Source organism: Ahaetulla prasina, chromosome 18 (genome assembly GCF_028640845.1).
Source record: "Ahaetulla prasina isolate Xishuangbanna chromosome 18, ASM2864084v1, whole genome shotgun sequence".
Classification (NCBI taxonomy): domain Eukaryota; kingdom Metazoa; phylum Chordata; class Lepidosauria; order Squamata; family Colubridae; genus Ahaetulla; species Ahaetulla prasina.
The window spans coordinates 1,897,501-1,917,716 of record NC_080556.1 but is presented as its reverse complement, the minus strand read 5'-3'; the positions used below and the strand labels follow the sequence as shown (position 1 = coordinate 1,917,716).

The window sequence follows — 20,216 nt, the reverse complement described above, 5'->3', positions numbered from 1 at the left end:
TGTACCGGTGGTCCTCGACTTACGACAGCTCGTGTAGTGACTGCGACAACACTGGGGGGAAAAGTGAGCTAGGACCGTTTTTCACACTTAACGACCCTTGCATGGCCCATGGTCACATGATCAAAATTCAAACACTTGGCAACCGACTCGTATTTATGACGGTCACAGTGTCCCGGAGTCACTTGATGCCCTTGTGCGACCTTCCGGCGAGCAAACTCGACGGGGAATCCCGATTCACTTAACAGCCGTCGCTTGGCAGTAAGTGAGTTTTGCCCCATTCTACGACCTTCCTTGCCACCGTTGTTAAGCAAAACACCGGAGGGGTTAAGTTAGCATCACAGTTTTTAAATGAATCGGGCTTCCCCGTTGCCTTTGCAACCGTCATAAATAACAAGTCAGTTGCAGAGCGTCTGGATTTGAGTGTCGGTCCTTTTTTATTCAGTGCTGTTGTAAATTCGAACGGTCCCTAAACGAACTGCTGTAATGAGTATTGATTAGCCCTTGGGCCATATCAAAGGGCTAAGTTCCAGAAACAAATTGAGAAAAGCAATTTAATACGGAATCGGAATAAAATAACAATTTAAAATGAAACTGGAATAAAACACGATTTAAAATAAAATTGGAATAAAATATAGTCTAAAATGAAATTGGAATACAATCGATAATTGAAGATATAGATAAAATATGATAAAACATGGCGGATTTTTAAAATTTTGTTTTAAAATTTTTAAAATTGCGTTTGAAATTTCCTAGGGACACCCTCGGGAAGTGCTGCTTCCTTCAAGTCGAGATCACCTTGAAGAGAGCCACCTACTGCGTCTCGTTTAGCGACACCGACAAATTTCCGCCTCCGTACCGCATCGACAACTTCTCTAAGGTAAAAATCCCCTGGTTGGGCTTCTGAAAAGGACACCTTTAACTGCAGATGCAGAGGGCAAAGAAGAACCCTCATTGGAGCTTGGATTACAGATAAATCCTCGATTTACAAATATTGCTATTATAACCCCCCCCCCCAGTCCTTCTTTTCCCTAGACTAGACATGCCCCATTCCTGCAACCATTTGTTGTGACCCAGGCCCAAGTAGATAGTAGGAAACTCAGTCAGTTCAAAAACAAACTTTATTCGAACAGCTGAGAATTAACTCATTCTCAGCACCGTCCAAACTAAATCAAAGCAAATTCCTCCCAACACAAAATTCCTCAGTCCTGTCACCAACCTTGGTCCAATTGGGCAAACTGCCAAAGGCCTTTCTTGGCAAACGTTCAGAACAAATGCAGCAAGACGAGCCAGTCTATCAACGTTGTTTTCCGACAAAGAGCCCAAATGCGGTTGCTGGTCTTTTAAGCCTTATGGGAGGGGCCAATCACCTCTTGGCCCTACTCCCGAGTCGTCCTCTTTGCTTGAGCTGCTCTTGCCTTCTGGCAACTCTTCTCATGCGTGCATTAGGAACAGGCTCCTCCTGTTCCTCTGTCTCACTACTGTCAGCCTCTGGAGGCTCCGGAGTCCGCACATCACTCCCCGATGGCCCTGGCCCCACCTCTGCCTCCGACGCAGAGCCCTCATCCGGGCCTTCCCCAGCCTCCAGGACTGGCCCACGCTCTTCCTCAGCCTCATCGCTGTCCGACTCCGTTGCCAGCTCCGCAGGCTGCTGGCGGAGCACAACATCATTCCTCGTATGTTTTAGTCTCCAGGCCTTCAATCCTCTTGAGTTGCCCTTCTCTGCGCTCTTTCCTCCTAGGTCCCTGTCGTCTTCGCCCAACACGGCGTGGCCGAGCCACGTCTCAGCACCGAAGTGAAGCCCTCCACCACTTTAGACTACGCCTGGGACGAGCCCACCCTCCCGCCTTACGTCACTCTGACCGTCAAAGGGGCCGGCTCGTCCGAAGTCACCTGCTGCATGAACGACTTCCAAGAGAGCAAGCAGCTGTATTACGAAAACTTCATCTACATCGCGGCTGCTTATACCTTTTCAGGGTAAGCACATAACAAAGTTCAACCATGGCAACCGGAGCCGAGTTTGAGACAAACTTGAGACATTCCATCCAAGTAACTTCTGCGATCACGGCGAAAATTTTGGGTTAGGCGTAGAGTCAAGAGTTGTTGGAATGAAGTCACTCTTGCAGGGGGCTTCTCAGAATAGAACAGAATAACAACGTTGGAAGGGACTTGGAGGTCATGATAGAAGAGCCTCTAATATCCTGGACAAATGGCTGTCCTTCCTCTTCTTGAAAACCTCCCATGTTGGAGCACCCACAACTTCTGGAGGCAAACTGCTTCATCATTGCATCCATCTGTCTGTTTCATCCATCCATCATTTGTCTGCCTGCCTATCTTTCTCTCTTCTCTCATCCATCCATCTAACTATCTATCTATCTTCCTTCTATCATCTATCCAGCCATCCATCTATAATCTACCATATCTATCTATATCTGTCTATCTTCCATCCATCTATAATTTATCTATCTATATCATCTACTCTATAATCTATATCTAGATATCTCTATCAATCTATATCTATCTATCTATCTACTCTCTCGTCCATCCATCCTTCCTCCTTTCCTTTCCCTCCCTCCCTCCCTCGCATCTTATCTATCTATCTATCAGAATCATAGAGTTGGACGAGACCTCCTTGAGCAGGAGACTCTATAACTATCCTGGACAAATGGCTGTCCTCTCTCTTCTTAAAAACCTCCAGTGATGGCGCACCCACAACTTCTGGTAGCAGTCTGTTCCACTGGTTAATTGTCCTCACTGTCAGGAAATTCCTCCTTAGTTCCAGGTCGTTTCTCTCCTTGATGAGTTTCCATCTGTTGCTTCTTGTCCTGCCTTCATTGGCTTTGGAGAATAGCTTTGACCCCCCTCTTCTTTGGGGCAGCCCCTCCAATATTGGAAGACTGCTATCACATCACACCTACTCTTTCTTTTCATTAAACTAGACATCCCCAATTCCAGCAGGGTCCAAATATTCCGGACGTCCAATCCAGCCTAGCAGTTTTCCACTCAGAATCTCTTTCCGCGATTTTGGTCTGGGCTTCGTCTGCCATTCTCTTCTTACCCTTCCTTCTCAATTTTCCTTTGAAATTCAAGAGTCCAGGAAGAAACAGGAAGACCGGTCACTACCTCCAAGGATCTGGACTGCGCTGAGCTGGTTCTGGATGTCTCTCCCAAGACGCAGAGAGTCATCTTGAAGAAAAAGGTATGAAACTTCACCTGGTTTACTAGGAGAAGTTCTTTTTACTATGGACACCCTGGGTGAAATGCTCCCGGTTCAGACCAGATCAGCCGATCCAGTAGCGATGGCGGCAGGTGATTTGGGGAACCGGTAGCAAAAATCCCTACCCCCCCCCCCATGCCCACCCAGTGCCCGGTTGCCAGCTTCCCTGCTTGCTGCTTCTTTTTAAAAAAAACCTTTTAAAAGGTAAAAAAAAAAGGCTCTGAGGATCCCAGCTGAGCTGCCTCATCGTCGGAGCCTTTTCTTTTCTTTTTTTTTTACTTTTAAAAGCATTTTTTTACAACCTATTCAGCCGAATGGGTTGTAAAAAAAAATGCTTTTAAAAGTTTAAAAAAAGAAAAAAAAAGATCGCGCACCATGAGCTGCCACCTCTCAGTTTCACTGCCCCTTTTTGTTCCCTCGCAGGAACCTGGGAAACGCTCTCAGTTGTGGAGAATGACCGGGACTGGCATGCTGTGCCACGAAGGCTCGGCCGTCCCCCGCCATCCCGATAAACCCTCCCCGCCTCGCTCGGCCGAATCCTCCATGATTCTGGACATCGCTGGATTGGCCGCTGTGACGGACAACAGGTGGGCGGAGCTCAAGATGCTCAGTTAGAACCAGACCTTGTGGCAAATCGTTGTCCTCTACAGGTAGACCTAGACTTACGACCTAGAGTTCAGCCCTTATTATCCGTTGCTAAGCGAGGCAGTTGCTAAGTGACTAGAAGACCTCCAGGGTCCCTTCCAGCTCTATTCTGATTGATTGATTGATTGAAATGGTCAAGGGTGTCTTGCTTAAGCACGGGATTGGACTAGAATAATAATAATAATAATAATAATAATAATAATAATAATAATAATAATAATAATAATCAGCTCTATTCTGATTGATTGATTGATTGATTGAAATGGTCTAGGGTCTCCTGCTAGAGATGAGGGATGGACTAGAAGACCTCCAAGGTCCCTTCCAGCTCTATTCTGATTGATTGATTGATTGATTCAAATGGGCTAGAGTCTTCTGCTTGAGCAGGGGGTTGGACTAGAAGACCTCCAAGGTCCCTTTGAGCTCTATTCTGATTGATTGATTGATTGATTGATTGAAATGGTCGAGGGTCTCCTGCTTAGACCAGAACACCTCCAAGGTCCCTTCCAGCTCTATTCTGATTGATTGATTGATTGATTGATTAAAATAGGCTAGAGTCTTCTGCTTGAGCAGGGGGTTGGACTAGAAGACCTCCAAGGTCCCTTTGAGCTCTATTCTGATTGACTGATTGATTGATTGATAGAAATGGTCGAGGGTCTCCTGCTTAGACCAGAACACCTGCAAGGTCAAACCTGGAGCTTCCGGGATGGGAAACTGCTGTGCGGCATGCATGGACTGGCAGTGCAGGTAGGCAGGGGGTCTTCCCCCCCACCCCACCCCCAGGGTTTGGGGTGGGCAGGAGCATTTGTGGGCGAGAGCATTTCCTTTCTCCAAGAAGCATGGGGTAGCCGGCCGATCTCTGGGCTCAGCAACGTCTGTTTGGCATGTACGGAAAATCTTTAATAGCCGGGACGGAGGGGGAGGTTGAAGTCCAGAAGCTTATCAGGTTCCTTGTAACGTCGGTCTTCAAATCAAGAAAGGTAAACCAGGTCGTAAATTGAGACAATAAAGCGGTCGGCGTCCGTTCCAGGAAGCGTTAGGGAAATACAGGTAGTCCTCGACTTAGCAACAGTTCCATTTAGCGACCGTCCGAAGCGACAACGGCACCTAGGACCGTTTTTCACACTTGCAGCGTCTCCACGGTCATCGAAATTGACACGCTTGGCAGTCGACTCGTATTTACGACGGTCGCGGGATCTCCTTTGCGACCTTCTGACAAGTTGTGGGAGCTTCATCCCTGGAGGCTTCCAAGGAGAGACTGGACTGCCCTCTGTCAGAAATAGTGTAGGAGTCTCCTGCTTGGGCGGGGAGGGGTCAGGGGGTTGGATTAGATGACCTCCAAGGTGCCTTCCGACTCTGTTAATCTGTATCTATCCAGGGGGTGTTGGGTGGGTTTCCCCTTCACCTTCTTTCTCCAGTCGTCTTGTCTTGTCCTTCTTAGGCCAAAGGAGGCAGAGCCGGGCTTCGTGATGGGGCAGAAGTAGTTCTCGGACCCGACATTTCCCTCGAACAGTTGAGTCCAGTCCCTTCGGAGCAGCAGTTCATCAACCAGAAGATGAGGCCTGGTTCTGGAGCCCTGGCAGTCCAAGTTATTCCAGATGGCCCGACCAGAGTTCTCCAGGTAACGGTTCTGCCCTTATTTTTATTTTTTTAATTTGATCTGAACCAAACCTGGGAATAAGCAGTTGTAACCATTAACAAGGAACAGAGTAAACCATAAAAGGAGAATCTTTGTAGCTCGGGGGTTGAAATGAGGGGTCTTTGGTGCTCTCTGAGCTTTGTGGCTTTCCTGCAGACGTTTCATGACCCAGCTAGGTAACATCATCAGTGCTAGCAGAGAGTGGGGTTTGAAGAGTAGAGGAGGAAGAAGAGAAGGGAAAGGGAAGAAGGAAAGAAAAGGAAAGAGGAGGAGGAATAGGACTGTGAGGTCCTCGGTGCTCTCTGAGCCTGATGGTTTTCTTGAAGACGTTTCATTACCAACTAAGTAACATCATCAGTGATAGGAATGAGTGAGGTTTGCAGAGAGATGGGAAAGGGAAAGGAGGAGGAAGAGGAGAAGGGAAGGGAAGAAAAGGAAAAAGGAGGAGAAAGAGGAGGAGGACTGTGGGGTACTCTCTGAGCCTGATGGTTTTCTTCAGACATTTCATTACCCAACTAGGTAACACCATCCTTGCTAGAAGGGAGAGAGGTTTGCAAAGTGGAGGAGGAGGAGGAGGAGGAGAAGGGAAAAGGAATGAAGAAGGAAAAAGGAGGAGGAGAAGGACTGCCTCTTCCTTCTAGCACGGATGCTAGAACCTAGTTTGCGTAACGAAACCTCTGCGAGAAAACAACCAAACTCAGAGAGCCTCAAACAGAGTAATCTCACCCCCCCACCCACCCCACATCCAAATGCTAGTTTGTCCTCAATATTCCCCTCCCAAGATCCAGGGAGAGAGACAGTCAGACAGACAGACAGATCCTCTTGTAATCCCATCGCTGGAAACCCACCAACCACAAGACCCCCAACCCTCGACAATCGTCCATTTCCTAGAATCGGAGCCTGAAAAGAATCCTTTTTCTTTCCCCCTACTTTTAAATTAAGTTATCTAGCCCTTTCCTCTACATTTCGATTTTAGAATAGTCTATAGAAATACGCATCATAATATTTCTCCTTCCCCCGCCCCTCACCCCCACCTTTACGTAGTCAATTTTGCCCATCCTAACTCTGCCTCCGGTGTTAGATCACCGATTTCAACCAACGCAGGAACGAGCGTCTCTCCTACGAAGGGGAAGAGCTGGATCAAGACCTGTGGAAATTGAAAAACCCAGACCTGGAACAAGAGTTGGAAGTGAGTGGGGTTTTTGTTTTTTGTTTTTGCAGAGAACTGAGGTTGCCATTCCTTCCCAAAGAACAACAGCAACAACTTTACCTTTGTGTGTGTGTGTGTGTTTCGTCCCTCTTCGCAGGTCCAGCTGAAATTAGAAGGAGGGATAGGTTTGTCTTTGGTGAACAAGGCCCCCGAGGAACTCATCTTTGCGACTTTCACGGGCATCGCTGTCCATTTCACCCAGCTGGCGGCCAGTCAGGTGCTGGAACTGAGCGTACAGGATGTGCAGGTACGGGAAACGGCAGGTGGAGAATTCTGCCCTCACCTTCCTCACTTTAGGACCAATTCAAGGATGGGGTGCAGAGAAGAGCAAGAAAGATAATTAGGGGGCTGGAGCAGGGGTGAAATTCGACCGGTTTGGACGAACCGCTAGGGATTACGGGCCCAAACCGGTAGTAATTACCCCTCCTTGGCCTCACCCACACCTGGCCAGTCGCCTCTCACCTCTTCCGGCTGCTCGATATTCCACAGAATTCAAAGTTAAATGCAGCAGAGAGAATGCTAACTTTTCTCCCTCCATTCAGAGGATCACATTGTTGGTCTGTGGCTTGTCTATGGATCAGGTTTTGTGCCTCTAGTTTTAATAATAACAGAGCTGTTTCTTGCCTAGAGTTTGAAAACCTCTGACTGTCTGTTTCCCCTCTCCTGTTCTTCCCAGGTAGACAACCAACTTCTCCGCACCACTCAGCCCTTCGTGCTTTTCCTCACCCCCAAGCTGGGCGAAAATGAAGCTGCCGAAACGGGCCCAGCCGTGCAGCTGAACGCAATGAAATTCCCCAGTAAAAGTCCTTTAAGTGACATCTACAAGGTAATCCATTCTAGCGCTGATGACGTTACCTAGCTGGGTCATGAAACGCCTGCAAGAACACAACCAAGCTCAGAGAGCATCAAAGATCCCACAATCCTCCTCCTCCTCTTCCTCCTCTCCTTTCTAGAACTGATGATGTTTTGGTTTTATTTTTTTGTTTTTTTTATTTGCATTTATATCCCGCCCTTCTCCGAAGACTCAGGGCGGCTTACACTATGTCAAGCAATAGTCTTCATCCTATTTGTATATTATATACAAAGTCAACTTATTGCCCCCAACAATCTGGGTCCTCATTTTACCTACCTTATAAAGGATGGAAGGCTGAGTCAACCTTGGGCCTGGTGGGGCTTGAACCTGCAGTAATTGCAGGCAGCTGCTGTTAATAACAGACTGTCTTACCTGTCTGAGCTACAGAGGCCCATGTTACCTTGTTGGGTCATGAAAAGTCTGCAAGAACACAACCAAGCTCAGAGAGAACCAAGGACCCCATAGTCTTCCTCCTCCTCTTCCTCTTCCCCCCTTCCCCTCTGCCTCCTCCTCCTCCTCTCTGCTAACCCCACTCCCTTCTAGCACTGATGATGTTCCCTAGTTGGGTCATGAAACGTCTACAAGAACACAACCAAGCTCAGGGAGCACCAAGGACCCCACAGTCCTCATCCTCCTCATCCTCCTCTCTGCAAACCGTCCTCCCTTCTAGCCCTGATGACGTTACCTAGCTGGGTCATGAAAGGTCTGCGGGGAAACAGAGAGCACCAAGGACCCCCCATAATTATGACTTTATTGGGAGAACAGCCCCTCTTCGATGTCTTCCTTCGAAGGCCACCTAACTCCCAAGAGGCTGAAATTCGGAGCGCTTGAATTTGCAGGACTTGCGAGGTTCTCACACGTTAAAACTCCTTTAGCGGATTCAGCAGTTTTGTGACCCCTTTTATCACTGCGAGCGCATTTCTTTGCGGCCCACCTCGCGGTCCAGGATCACCTCTTGGTGTCCTTTCCTTCGCCTCTTCTCCCCCACCCCGAGCGCTCGGTGGGCTGACATTGCCCTCTTCTCTTCCAGCACCTGATGGTCACGGCGAACAGATTCACGGTTCAAATCGAGGAGAAGCTTCTTCTGAAGCTTCTAAGTTTCTTCGGCTGCAACCAGTCGGAATCAGGTACGTCTTTTCCCATCGGCGGTTAAAAAAAAAAACAACCGACGGCTCCTGGAAACCGTTTGGCCGCTAATTCCGTTTCGGTTACAAAGAGACCTCCCTAAACATGGACATTCCCCCCCCCCTCCCCCAACACAGCGGTGAAATGTAAAATTTGTTAACTAGCGGTTCTGTGGGCGTGGCTTGGTGGGTGGGTGGGGTAATGTGACTAAGTGGGCGTGGCCAACTTTTTGTTGTTGTTTTTTAAGCATTTTTTCTACAACTTCTTTGGCCGAAGAGGTCGTAACAAAAATGCTTTCAAAAGGCTGTGACGATCCCAGCTGAGCCGGGCGGTCATCAGAGGCTTTTTATTATTATTATTACTTTTAAAAGCATTTTTTCGGCAGAAGAAAAAATGCTTTTAAAAGTAAAAAAAAAAAGAAAATCTCTGGTGATCGCGTGGCTCAGCTGGGCATGTGGTGGGGGGCAGGGATTTTTGCTACCGGTTCTCCGAACCACTCGCCGCCATCAGTACCGGATCGCGCGATCCGGTCCGAACCGAGAGCATTTCCCCACCCCCCCCCAAAAAAATATTTGAGGTTGTAAAATGGGGGTGAGGAGGATAAATTCACTGAACGAGTGTCTCACTTAGCAACGGAAACGTTGGTTGCCGCTTAATAATGTCTACTTTTCCTTCCTCTCGTGTTGAAACGCAGAGGTAGAAAATTACGACGAAAACCTTCATGAAAAGCCCGTCGGACAGGAGCTTGCCCGGAAGAGATACTATTTTGAAAACCTCAAAATTAGCATACCACAAATCAAACTCAGCGTTTTTACGTCTAGCAAGCTCCCCCTGGATCTTAAGGTAAAGCTTGTGTGCTTGTGTTAATTAAAGTTACGTCCCTACTTAATAAGCTCTTGGGAATCGTTTTATACCAGTTTTTATAATCTTATCGTCTGGAGGGAAGAACCTGAAACAGATTATATCCAGGATTGGGATGGGGTGGGGCTGTAGATATTTTCTCAGCCCTCTTTCTGACCCACGCAATACGATTCTCAGCAGGCTTAAGGTCAGCTCAGCCTTCCGGCTTTCCAAGGTCGGTGAAACGAGGACCCAGATTTTGGAGGGCAAGAGGCTGCCTCTGTAAACCGCTTAGAGAGGGGCATAAAGTCCCGCAAAGCGATATATAAGTCTAAGTGTTATTGCTATTCCTCCCTCCCTCCCTCCCTCCCTCTCTCATTTCATCTTCCTTCCTTCCTTCCATCCATCCATCCTGCATCCAACCATCCATCCATCCATGATTAGAATGCAGCATTTCAGGTTGACTCTGCTTACAGCCAGGAGTTTGATCCTCACCAGCTCCAGGTTGACTCAGCCTTCCGTCCTTCCAAGGTCGGTAAAATGACCACCCAGATTTTGGGAGGCAAGAGGCTGACTCTGTAAACCGCTTAGAGAGGGTCGTGACATTCTGTGAAGCGGTAGATAAGTCTTAAACGCTATTGCTATTTTGGATGGCTGCCATTATTTTTTTTGCGTGCAGTCCTAACTATCCGTCAAAGTCTGTGTCCCTCTTGTTTGATTCTTGGGACAAATAGTAAATATCCATTCCTGGGTCACACCGACCTCCCCTGCAGATGCTCAGCTGAGCTTTGCCTTAAGTACCCATTTCATCGCACCTTAAGGAAAGATGTAGCAAGTGACGGGGTTTTCTCCCCCCCGTCACTTCCCCCCCCCCCGTCACTTTTTTATTATTATTATTATTCTGGCTCAGGCACTGAAGAGCACCCTGGGGTTCCCTCTTGTCCGTTTTGAAGACGCCGTCATAAATCTAGATCCCTACACCCGGGTTCACCCCTACGAGACCAAGAGCTTCATCGTCAACGACATTCTCAAGCACTTTCAGGAAGTAAGTAGCTCCCGGGGCGGTTTTAGGGGTGGAAGGGTTTGCAGCTGCTTTGTTTTCCAGTCCTATAAACATCTATCCATCCATCCTTCCTTCCTTCCTTCCATCCATCCATTCATCCATCCATCCATTCATACTTCTAACCATCCATTCATCCATCCATCCATCCATCTATCCATTCATCCATCCATTCATACTTCCATCCATCTATCTATCTATCCATCCATCCATTCATCTATCCACCCATCCACCCTTCCATCTATCCATTCATCCTTCCATCCATCCTTCCATCTATCCACCCTTTCATCCATCCACCCATCTATCCATCCAACCATACTTCTATCCACCCATCTATCCATCATCTGTTCATCCATCCATCCATCCATTCAGCCATCTATCTATCCATTCATCCATCCATCCTATCCATCCATCCATCCATTCATCCATCCACCCATCTATCCACCCACCCATCTATCCATTCTTCTATCCACCCATCCACCCTTCCATCCATCCACTCATACTTCTGTCCATCCATCCATTCATACTTCCGTCTATCCATCCATCCCTCGTGGTCCTAAATCGAGGTCTATCTGTATCCTACCCTCTCAAAGTGATTTCTCTGAACCAGGCCACCACGATAAGAGCTTTCTCTTCCATCAGGAAAAGTCTCCCGTTTCTTTTTATTCTCCTTCCCCTGGGGCAGCCATCCCTGAGCGTTTGTGGATTGAGCCGGGCGAGCTCCGTGTTGTGACGCCCGCCTCGTGTTTTTCCAGGAGCTGCTCAGCCAAGCGGCCAGGATCCTGAGCTCCGTCGACTTCCTGGGTAACCCCATGGGTCTCCTAAACGACGTTTCCGAAGGAGTCACCGGGCTGATAAAATATGGAAACGTCGGCGGCCTGATACGGAACGTGGCCCACGGCGTGTCGAACTCGGCGGCGAAGGTAGGCGCAGTTCTGACACACTTCAATTAATGACTGTCCGAAGAGAAGGTCACTAGGGGTGACATGATAGCAGTCTTCCAACATTCAAAGAGCTGTCGCAGAGAGGAGGGGGGCCTCCATTTATGGACTGCTGTCATGTCACCCTTAGCACTTATTCTCCAAAGCACCAAGGCAGGACAAAATAATAGGGTGGGAGCTTATCAAGGAGAGAAGCAACCAGGAATTAAAGAAAACTTTCCTGGCCATTAGAACAATTAACCAGAGGAAGAAAGGAAGGGAAGGAAGGAAGGAAGGAAGGAAGGAAGGAAGGAAGGAAGGAAGGAAGGAAGGAAGGAAGGAAGGAAGGAAGGCGAGAAGGAAGGAAGTGCTTGCTACCAGAAGTTGTATGTGCGCCATCCCTGGAGACTTTCAAGAAGAGACTGGACAGGCATTTGTCTGAAATAGTACAGGGTCTTCTGCCTGAGCAGGGGGTTGGACTAGAAGACCTCCAAGGTCCCTTCCAACTCTGTCCAATATTCCAAAATATTGCTCTTCTCCCTGCAAGGAAGTTGAGCTTGACCAGTTGACCACGGCTACAGCTTCTCCATGGATGCTATCGACAAGGAAGGGATGATTAATGACCCTGCCTGCTTCCCAGATCCTTCCGCTGGATTCAAAAAAAAAGAAAGAAAGAAACCCAGACTTTCTTTCATCCTCGTCTGCCTTATGTTTTGGGGGGAGGGGGGCGGCTGGCAACCCAAGGTAGACATCAGGAGAAATAAAGCCCCTTCCCCTTCTTCTTCAACCCAGGTGGGCCTTTGGACTCCGAAGCTGAACTTTAATAAACCCCTTTTAAAAAAAAAAATGCCTGCCAAAAAAAAATGATAATAATCCTTTTTTATGGGCCTCGTCTGGTTTTGCCATTATATGGATTCTTTTTCGCTTGATGGTCCCCGTAATGGTTTTTCCATGTCTCTTGGAAGCGTGCAGTGGGGGAATGGCTTCTTTCAAACGCCCCGAGCTGAGGATTGAAGTTGGCACGGAGAACCCAGATCGAGAAAGTTCACTGCAGTTTGATCCCTAGAGACCGGCTGTGTCTGTTCGTGTGTGTATATGTGTGTGTGCTAGGAAAGGACTTTGATCCTAAATTTAGGTCTGGGAGGGAGTATCCATTCCCTCTGCCCTGGAGGCTGCTGGCTTTCTGGAAGAAAAGAAGAGGAGAGGAAGAGAAGAGAAAAGGAAAGGGATGGAGAAGAAGGAAAGGACAGAGAAAGAAGGAAGGAGAGAGAGAAAGAAAAAAAGGAAGGAGATGAGAAGGAAAGAAAAGAAAGAAAAAGAGGAAGGAAGGAAGAGGAAGAAGAGAAAGAAAGAAAGAAAGAAAGAAAGAAAGAAAGAAAGAAAGAAAGAAAGAAAGAAAGAAAGAAAGAAAGAAGAGGGTAGAGAGGAAGGAGACAGAAAGAAAAAAAGGAAGGAGAAGAGAAGGAAAGAAAGAAATAGAAGAGAAAAAAAGAAAGAAGAGGGTAGAGAGGAAGGAAGGAGACAAAGAAAAAAAGGAAGGAGAAGAAAAGGAAAGAAAGAAGAAAAAAGAAGAGGGAGGGAGGGAGGGAGGAAGGAGACAGAAAGAAAAAAAGGATAAGAGAAGGAAAGGAAAGAAAGAAAAAGAAAGAAAGAGGAAGAAGAGAAAGAAAGAAGAGTGTAGAGAGGAAAGAAGGAAGGAGAAAGAAAAAAGGAAGGAGACAAAGGAAAGGAAAGAAGGGAAGAAGAAGAAGAAAGAAAAGAAAGAAATAGGTAGAGAGGAAGAAAGAAAAGCTTCTTCATCAGCATGCGTTTCCGTGTGTGCGTGGACAGGCTTCTGAGTGTTAAACATTTGCCCTTCCCCACGCAGCATGTTCATTTTATAATAATATAATATAACAATGTAATATAGTATATAATTAATTAGAATGGAATAGAGAACAGAGCAGAACAAGAAAACAGTTTAGGGTAGAACAGAATGCAATACAATGCAACCCATGCAATGCAATATATAAAATTAAAATATAAACTGTAACACGACTGCCCTAGAACATAACCTCTCGGGAACCTGGAGGTAATTCAGAGTCCCCTTGTTAGGGTGGAGGGAGAGCGAAAGATTTTGGAAACAGACAAAAATCTCAGCCACGAAAAGACCCCGGTGGAGCCAGCCAGCCAGCCAGCCAGCGTGGCTTTCATGTTGGACCTTTAATGTTTGCTTAGGGAGTTTTTGCTTTCTGCTGAGCCAGCTGCAGCTGTAGCGCCCGGCCCACCCACCCCCGCAGCCCACTCCCCTTCAATTACAAGGGAGCTGAAGGCAAGCATGAAGGCCAACCGGGAACAAAACATTTCCATCCGAAGTGTGGAAAGGTTAAGGTGCTCGCCATGCGTCGGACTGAAAGGTCCCCCGGGGACGAAGGAAGGGGGGGGGGGGGGAAAACACACACACACACACACACAAAAACAAAAACCTGAATTTTGCAGAATTTCACACACTAGATCACACAAGTGTGTGTTTTCTTTCTCCTCGTGGCTGGCAGGAAGTAGGATAAGATAGGACAGGACAGGGATACGAAGAGAAGACGAGACAAGAGAGGAGAAGAAGGCGGAAGAGAGGAGAAGACGAGTGAAGAGAAAAGAAGACAGGAGAGGAGAAGAAGAGAGAAGACGAGAAAAGAGAAGACAAGAGTAGAAGACGAGAGAAGAGGAGAGGAGAAAATAAGACAAGAGGAGAGAAAAGGAAAGAATACAAGAGAAAAGACAAGAGAAGACAGGAGAGGAGAAAATAAGACAAGAGAGAAGACAAGACAAGAGGAGAAGAGAAAAGGAAAGGAAAAAATAAGATGAGAGGAGAAGACGAGAGAAGAGAGAAGACAAGGGGAGAGAATAACAGAGTTGGAAGGGACCTTGGGGGTCTTCTAGTCCAGCCCCCAACTCAAGCAGGAACCCCTCCACCATTCCAGACATGTACAATCTCTTCTTCTTTTAAAAAAAAGCCTCCCGCGTTGGAGCATTCGCAACTTCTGGCGGCGAGGTGGTGGTGTTGCGCTTCCAATCCCCACCAGGTTTATGAGCCCCACGCTTGACGCAGGAGGAGGGTGGGTTGTGTAACGTTGCCGCCTGTTGTTGCTGCTGCTGCTGTGTGTGTGTGTGTGTGTGTGTGTGTGTGCGGGTGTGTAGGTGAAAAGTCGCCCTGGTTTTGCCTCCCTCCCCGTTGTCGTAAATCTCCCATCAGTGGCTGACTTTGAACCCTTGGCAGAAGGGAAAACATTTTATTTTATTTTATTTTTATTTATTTTTTGCCTCTGGCCTGGATGTTCTGTGCCCTATACGACAAACAACCCTTCGAAAGGGCAAAACTTTGGCAGCTCTTGCTTGACCCCCTTCCCCAACACAACCTTTTCAGCACACACACACACACAAATAGAAATGCAGAGTGAGGGAGAAGGCACCAGGCAGCCGCTGCTGCTGCATTCGAAGGGGCCTGCCTGCAAAGCCCTCCCTGCGAAGCTTAAAAAGACAACAACGGTTTTTGCCGAGGTTTTTTTAATAGCCGATTTATTTATTTATTCGCACACTACGCCGCCGCGCGCGGGGAAAATTCACCCGGAAAATGCAATTATGCTGGGAAGAGTCGGCGGCCGTTTGAAAGGAAACCCGTCCGAGAAGGCTGTTGGTTCGCTGGACGCTATCGAAGCTGAGCCCAGGCGGAGCAGAGGGGGAAAAAAGGCTCAACTCGGATCGGGAGAGGTGGGGAGGCCTGGCCCCATAGAATCGCCAAGAGTGGGGGTACCCCTGAGTGGATGAATCAGGATCAGCATCATCGCCACATTGTGATGACGCTGATCCTGAGTTATCCATTGGAAGGGACCTCGGAGGTCTTCTAGCCCAACCCCCTGCTCAACAAGGAGACCTTCAACCATTTCAATCAATCAATCAGAATAGAGCTGGAAGGGACCTCGGAGGTCTTCTAGCCCAACCCCCTGCTCAACAAGGAGACCTTCAACCATTTCAATCAATCAATCAGAATAGAGCTGGAAGGGACCTCGGAGGTCTTCTAGCCCAACCCCCTGCTCAACAAGGAGACCTTCAACCATTTCAATCAATCAATCAGAATAGAGCTGGAAGGGACCTTGGAGGTCTTCTAGTCCAACCCCCTGCTCAAGCGGGACACGTAGACCATTTCAATCGATCAACCAACCAATCAGAATAGAGCTGGAAGGGCCCTTGGAGGTCTTCTAGTCCAACCCTTTGCGCAAGCAAGAGACCCTAGCTCCCCCCACCACCACTACAGCTGGCTTTGCTTCCTCCACCCACAACCCAAAAAATGATCTGTCCTGGCTTAATAAAGTCTAACTTGGCCCGGCGTTGAACCCGCCTGCAATTCTCCAGCTGGGGTCATTTCAAGTTCACTCCGTGGACTTTCGACCGGCCTTGTGTGTGTGCATGTGTGTGTGTGGGTGTTGTGTGTGTGTGTGTGCAGGGAAAACAGCCGGCGGCTCCTGCCGGGATCTCTCGCATTCAGGCCTGTAACACTACACGGATGCCCGCAAGCACCCGCTGGGCAGCTTCACCGGAGCTCCTCCTCGGGGGCAGCTCCTTCCCTTCAGGCCTCTGCAGAGTGGGGAGGGGGCAAGAGCCCACCCCCCTCCTCTCTCTCCCTGCCCCATTTCGTTGGGACTCCGTGGAGTCCTCTGCTGGGCAGGTGCTCCTCGGATTACGACCATCAGGAGTAGCCCTGATGATGCTCCCCAGTTTGGATGATGGGACGTCTGCAGGAAAAGCAACCAGCTTAATGAGCAACAAGGACCCCACAGTCGTCATCCTCCTCCTCCTCATGATGATGATGATGATGTTACCTAGTTGGGTCATGAAACGTTTGCAAGAAAACCTCCAAGGTCAGAGAGTACCGAGGACCTCACAATCTTCCTCCTCCTCCTTTTCCTTCTCCTCCTTGCAAACTCCATTCTCTTCTAGCACTGATGGTGTTCCTTAGTTGGGTCATGAGATGTCTGCAAGAAAACATCCAAGCTCGGACAGCCCCAAGGACTCTAGTTGTTGCCATTGTCATAATCATCCTCCTCCTCCTCCTTTCTAGCACTGATGATGTTCCCTAGTTGGGTCGTGAGATGTCTGCAAGAAAACCACTAAGCTCAGAGAGCACCAAGGACCCCGCAGTCTTCCTCCTCCTCTTCCTCCTCTCTACAACCCAACTTTCCCTTCTAGCACTGATGACGTTCCCTAGTCGGGTCATGAAACGTCTGTGACGAAACCACCCAGCTCAGAGACCACCAAAGGACCTCCCCGCACTCCAACCCTGAACTGCCAACATTCTCCTATACCGATAAATAAAATTAAAAGGTCTCTCCTTCCTTGGTCTCCGACCACCCCCACCCCGGTCCTGGAGAATTGAAACGTCCCCTTTCGAGCGAGACAGATGTTGTGTTTGTCTGTGTTTGTGTGTTTCCCGCTGCCTCCCACCCATGGCTTCTCTCTGGACGAAGCCCACCCGTTGGTCTCCGTGGCCTTGTTTTCTTTGAGGAGGTCGTCTGTCGGACTCGGAGAGTTTCTGAAAGAACCCGAATTGAGGATATAAATTTTTATAATGCGTGGTCCCAGTTTGTTTAAAACAACAACAACAACATCATTTAAGCTTTCAACTTCAAAAGCAGTGCGAATAAATGCACGATGGAAGCCTTATCCTGGCCTGGGGGGACCTTGCAGAAAACCCCGAAGGCTTCAAGACTCCGGATGGCCGGAAGACCCTGGGATGAATTGTCCTCTGCCTTGAGGCTTGAGGGAGCGTCAGACATCGAACCCGCAAGCCCTGAATCGTGGCTAACCCTGAATCGTGGCTATTAACGCTGCAATACTGGAAAAATAAAGAGATAAAGAGACCGCGTTTCCCCGAAAATAAGAACCGGTCTTATATTTTTTTTGAACGCTGAAATAAGCGCTTGGAATATCTTATTTTGGGGGAAACAGGGTATCTATCTATCTATGTATCTATCCATCCATCCATCTTTCTTTCTCTTTCCATTTATCTATAATCTATATCTATCAATCAATCAATCTATTATCTATCTATCTATCTACCTATCTACTGTGTTTCCCCGAAAATAAGACCCTGTTTTATATTTTTTTTGAACCCTGAAATAAGCGCTTGGCCTTATTGCCATGCACTCAAAAGCCCGATTGGGCTTATTATCAGGGGATGTCTTATTTTGGGAAAAACAGGGTATCTATCTATTTATGCATCTATCCATCAATCCATCCATTATGTATTCTTTCTTTCTTTCTTTCTTTTTTTCTTTCTTTCTTTCTTTCTTTCTCTTTCTATCCTTCTATCTATCTACTGTGTCTCCCCGAAAATAAGACCCTGTCTTATAAGGAAAAAAAAAGACTCGGGGTGGTTGGAAGGCGTTGTATGAATTGTCCTCTGCCCTGAGGCTTGAGAGAGCTTCAAAAATGGGACCAGCAAGCCCTGAATCGTGGCTAACCCTGCATCGTGGCTATTAACCCTGCATTCCCTAACCCATTGTCCAAAGCTAATCACCTTCTCAGCCAAGGCGTCAGGCCTCCTGCCACCAGCAAAGTGCCAAATTTTGGCACTCTCACAAAAGGGAGCGGTTCAACAATCCTTCCTTTGGCCAGCAGCCGGCCCCTGTCTCTCTAGTTTTATTTCTGTAGGTTTCAAACCAAGTTCTGGGCCTTTTTTCTCGCTAATCCACCCCTGGGAGGCGAGTAGATCTGTTTTGTTTTGATTTTTTTGGGGGGGGAAGAGTACTCAGAGCAAGCGGAGAGTAGATTATATATAGCCAGGATAAGGGAAGGTCCCCAAATCTGTTGGAAAAAGATATACTGGAGAGTAGGTTGCAAGCTTCAAACAGGTTACAGGAAGTCCTCGTTTTATGACTGTTTGTTTAGTGACCTTTTGAAGTTACAACGGCACTGAAAAAATGCATGCATATGTGTGTATGTGTCTTTCTCTACCTATCTACCCTGTTTCCCCAAAAATAAGACACCCCCTGATAATAAGTCCAATCGGGCTTTTGAGCGCATGCGCTAAAATAAGCCCTCCCCCCGAAAATATTTAAACGCAGAGCTGAAATCAGGTAAGATGGCAAGAGGAGCCTCATCTTGCTCCACACACCCCAAAATAATAAGACCTCCCTGAAAATAAGGCCGAGCGCTTATTTCGGGGTTCAAAAAAATATAAGACAAGATCTTATTTTTGGGGGGGGGAAACGGTATTTATATTCTATATCTTATATATCATCTGTCTATATCTATTGATCATCTATCGATAATCCATCTGTCTGACTCTCTCTCAATGTCTGTCTGTCTATATCCGTCTGTCCATCCATCCATCCATCTATCTATCTATCTATCTACCTACCTACCTATCTTCCTTCTGTATCTATCATCTGTCTGTGCCTATATCTATCTATTATACATCTGTCTGACTCTCTCAATGTATGTATGTCTATATCCGCCTATCTATCTATCTATCTATCTATCTATCTGCCTAATCTATTTATCTTTCAACGACTCTATATCTTTTTATTTATCTTTCGATGTCTATATATCAATCATCTCTAGCTATCTAGCTATCTATATCCATCCATCCATCCTTCTATCTATCTATGTACTTTGGAGAGCAGGCATCCGAATTTCATTTTGTTATGTGCCATCCTGTACATAAAAAGGCGACAACGAAGGTTATCTTACCTTAACTGTACAGGACTACCTGTCCTGTACTTAAGATGTAATTTTATAGCTACGCGTAGGGTAGTTACGCATGTTCTGGACAATTAATAGCTGTCTTTTTTTTTTTTTTAATCTTTGTGACAGTTTACCGGAACTTTGTCTGACGGTCTGGGAAAGACAATGGATAACCGGCATCAGACGGAACGGGAATACATTCGATACCACGCAGCGACCAGCGGTGAACATCTCGTGGCTGGCATCCAAGGCCTGGCTCACGGTAATCCGTTATTAGCAAGGCTGTAAGGTTTTCCTCCTCTGAACCTTTGTGAAACAGCAGAACTTTTGAGGCTGTTCTTGGGTATCTCTGGTTTTGATGAAAAGAAGGACTAGGATGAGGGGTGGGGGGGGGACGCACGATAGCAGCCTTCCAATATTTGAGGGGCTGCCAAAGCAGCAGAAGACAAGACAAGAAGCACAATGGATGGAACTTGTGAATGCTCCAACGGTGGAAGTTTTTAAGAAGAGATCAGACAACCGTTTGCCTGAAATGGTGTAGGGTTTCCTACAGGGGGTTGGACTAGAAGATCTCCAATAACTCTGTTTATTGCCTTCTAGTCTAGTCTAGTCTCTATATTCTATTCTATTTCTCTATATTCTATATTATTCTATACTATTCTGCATTCTCTTCTGCTTCTTTATATTCTATATTATTCTATTCTATTCTATTTAACTATATTCTTTATTATTCTATTCTATTCTTTCTCTATTATATTATTCTATTCTCTATATTCTATATTATTCTATTCTATTTAACTATATTCTATATTATTCTATTCTATTCTCTCTATATTATATTATTCTGTTCTCTATATTCTATATTATTCTATTCTATTCTATTCTCTGTTCTGTTTAACTATATTCCATATTATTCTATTCTATTCTCTCTATATTATATTATTCTGTTCTCTATATTCTATATTCTATTCTATTTAACTATATTCTATATTAT

At 46.8% G+C, this 20,216-nt stretch overlaps 1 protein-coding gene across 1 annotated transcript in view; it reads left to right on the top strand.

The window, feature by feature from the left end:
* Window positions 1-20,216, top strand: part of VPS13D (vacuolar protein sorting 13 homolog D) — a 91,676-nt gene that overhangs the window by 56,694 nt on the left and 14,766 nt on the right. The window contains exons 53-66 of the mRNA XM_058161043.1: window positions 754-877; window positions 1,739-1,974; window positions 3,088-3,196; window positions 3,638-3,824; window positions 4,530-4,603; window positions 5,298-5,477; window positions 6,577-6,684; window positions 6,803-6,952; window positions 7,382-7,531; window positions 8,589-8,685; window positions 9,378-9,526; window positions 10,434-10,568; window positions 11,339-11,506; window positions 19,352-19,484. Coding sequence (XP_058017026.1) covers window positions 754-877; window positions 1,739-1,974; window positions 3,088-3,196; window positions 3,638-3,824; window positions 4,530-4,603; window positions 5,298-5,477; window positions 6,577-6,684; window positions 6,803-6,952; window positions 7,382-7,531; window positions 8,589-8,685; window positions 9,378-9,526; window positions 10,434-10,568; window positions 11,339-11,506; window positions 19,352-19,484 — 2,000 coding nt within the window. The remainder of the gene's footprint in view (window positions 1-753; window positions 878-1,738; window positions 1,975-3,087; window positions 3,197-3,637; window positions 3,825-4,529; window positions 4,604-5,297; window positions 5,478-6,576; window positions 6,685-6,802; window positions 6,953-7,381; window positions 7,532-8,588; window positions 8,686-9,377; window positions 9,527-10,433; window positions 10,569-11,338; window positions 11,507-19,351; window positions 19,485-20,216) is intronic.